Source organism: Chrysochloris asiatica, unplaced genomic scaffold (genome assembly GCF_000296735.1).
Source record: "Chrysochloris asiatica unplaced genomic scaffold, ChrAsi1.0 scaffold00372, whole genome shotgun sequence".
Taxonomy (NCBI): Eukaryota; Metazoa; Chordata; class Mammalia; order Afrosoricida; family Chrysochloridae; genus Chrysochloris; species Chrysochloris asiatica.
This window is the reverse complement of record NW_006408890.1, coordinates 12,749-14,415: the sequence shown is the minus strand read 5'-3', so window position 1 is coordinate 14,415 and position 1,667 is coordinate 12,749. Positions and strand designations below refer to the sequence as shown.

General features: G+C 50.1%; 1 protein-coding gene across 1 annotated transcript in view; it reads right to left on the bottom strand.

Annotated features, from left to right (window-relative positions):
• The window catches only part of LOC102820747 (regucalcin-like), a 33,123-nt gene extending 31,770 nt beyond the window's left edge, over positions 1-1,353 (bottom strand). Inside the window, exon 1 of the mRNA XM_006876258.1 lies at positions 1,162-1,353. Coding sequence (XP_006876320.1) covers positions 1,162-1,353 — 192 coding nt within the window. The remainder of the gene's footprint in view (positions 1-1,161) is intronic.
• Between the last annotated feature and the right edge of the window lie 314 nt (positions 1,354-1,667).

Here is a 1,667-nt window from a genome sequence, read left to right as displayed (position 1 = left end):
TATATATATATATATATACACTGTATCTAATACATCTCTATTGCATCTCCACCACTATATATACATGTGTGTGTATATATATATCCACTGTACACATACCTATGTACATACCATATCTAAGACATCTCTATTACATCTACACCACTATATAAATATGTGTGTGTATATATATATATATATATATATATCCACTGTACATATACCTATATACACAACATATATAAGACATCTCTCTCCCACCCACTGCCATGGAGTTGATTACAATTCAGAGAGTCTGTATAGGATTTTCAAGGGTGTAACCCTTTAGGGTAGCAGAAAGTCCCTCTTTCCCCCCTGGAGCAGCTGATGGATTTGAAATGCATTAGCAGTCCACTGTGTATCTTATACACACCCTATATCCACTCTACTGCATCGAGGGCCCTATATATACACACCGCTCTCCTAGTCTCTAATGCTGCCAGAACAGAAATACCACTAGTGGATGGCTATAACAACCAGAAATGTATGAGCTCACAGTTTAGGAGGTTTGAAATCTAAACTCAGAGGGTTGGCTCTTGGGGAAGTCTTCCTGTGTTGGTTCTGGGGACAGACCCTTGTCTCCTTGTAGCATCTTTAAGCTCAGTATTCTTTGGAAACCTGCATGCATTGTGGCATCAGTATTCCCCTGGCTGTAGAATGTCCACAGCGCAGGGACGTCAGGTTACACCCACTACAGACCCTTCTATATTGGCAGCAGCCAGTCCCTCTTTCTCTGACCTAGTCTTTCTCCTTTTGTTTCTTGTAAGGTAAAAGGTGTTGCATGCCACACCCTTGGGAAGCTCTTGTAAATCAGATCTGGGTGGTGGTAGGACTAAGGGCGCTGTAGCATAAAGGCAGGACCGCAAGGTCGGTTTGAAGCCCGAGGTCAGTGGTTCAAACTCACCAGCCGCTCCTCAGAAACCCTGTACTGTGTCTCTATGAGTCAGAACTGACTCCACGACACATCACAACAACAGGATAAGCACAAGGGAGTGAGTTGGCTCCAGGGGATAAGCCCTGGACTGTGAAAACACCTCCTCCAGCCTCTGTGGGGGCCACTCCCACCACAACTGGAGGCGCCCTGGGTAGAGTCGGAGCAGATGCTCCTCAATGTCTTGTTAGGACAGAGGGGACTAGACATACCTGCAGCAGTCTCTGTACCAAGAAGCCGCAGAACCCGCCAGGTGTGCGCAGCAGCCATCCTTCTATACCCGCTCCATCCCCGTTCCCCCCGCTCAGGCGCGCGCAGACCCAGCGATGCGCACCGGTGGGCCGCTTCCAGTTCCGCTCTCTTACCTCGCAGCTTACCTTGAGCCTCCCTGGGGCAGGACACATAGTGGTGTGTGCCAAGGACCCCACCCCTAACCCGCCCCCCTCACTTGTGTGTTTGAGAGGAGCCCCCTGGAGCTGCTATGGGAGCCAAAGTCTGACCAGTGCCATTCACGTAACCCTTCTGCCCCACAGAGGGTCTTCTTGGCTGAGCTCACTTTGATTGGCCTGATTGCCGCAGTTTCCAGAACTGTTTGCAACCACAGAACGCAGACCCACTGTCGCTGTGTCCCAGGATGCCCTCTGCGTCCAGGGTGCGCGCTTTCCTCCCCAACCTCCCCCAGATCGCCAATCCTCTCCAAAGTCGGTACCCCACAGCC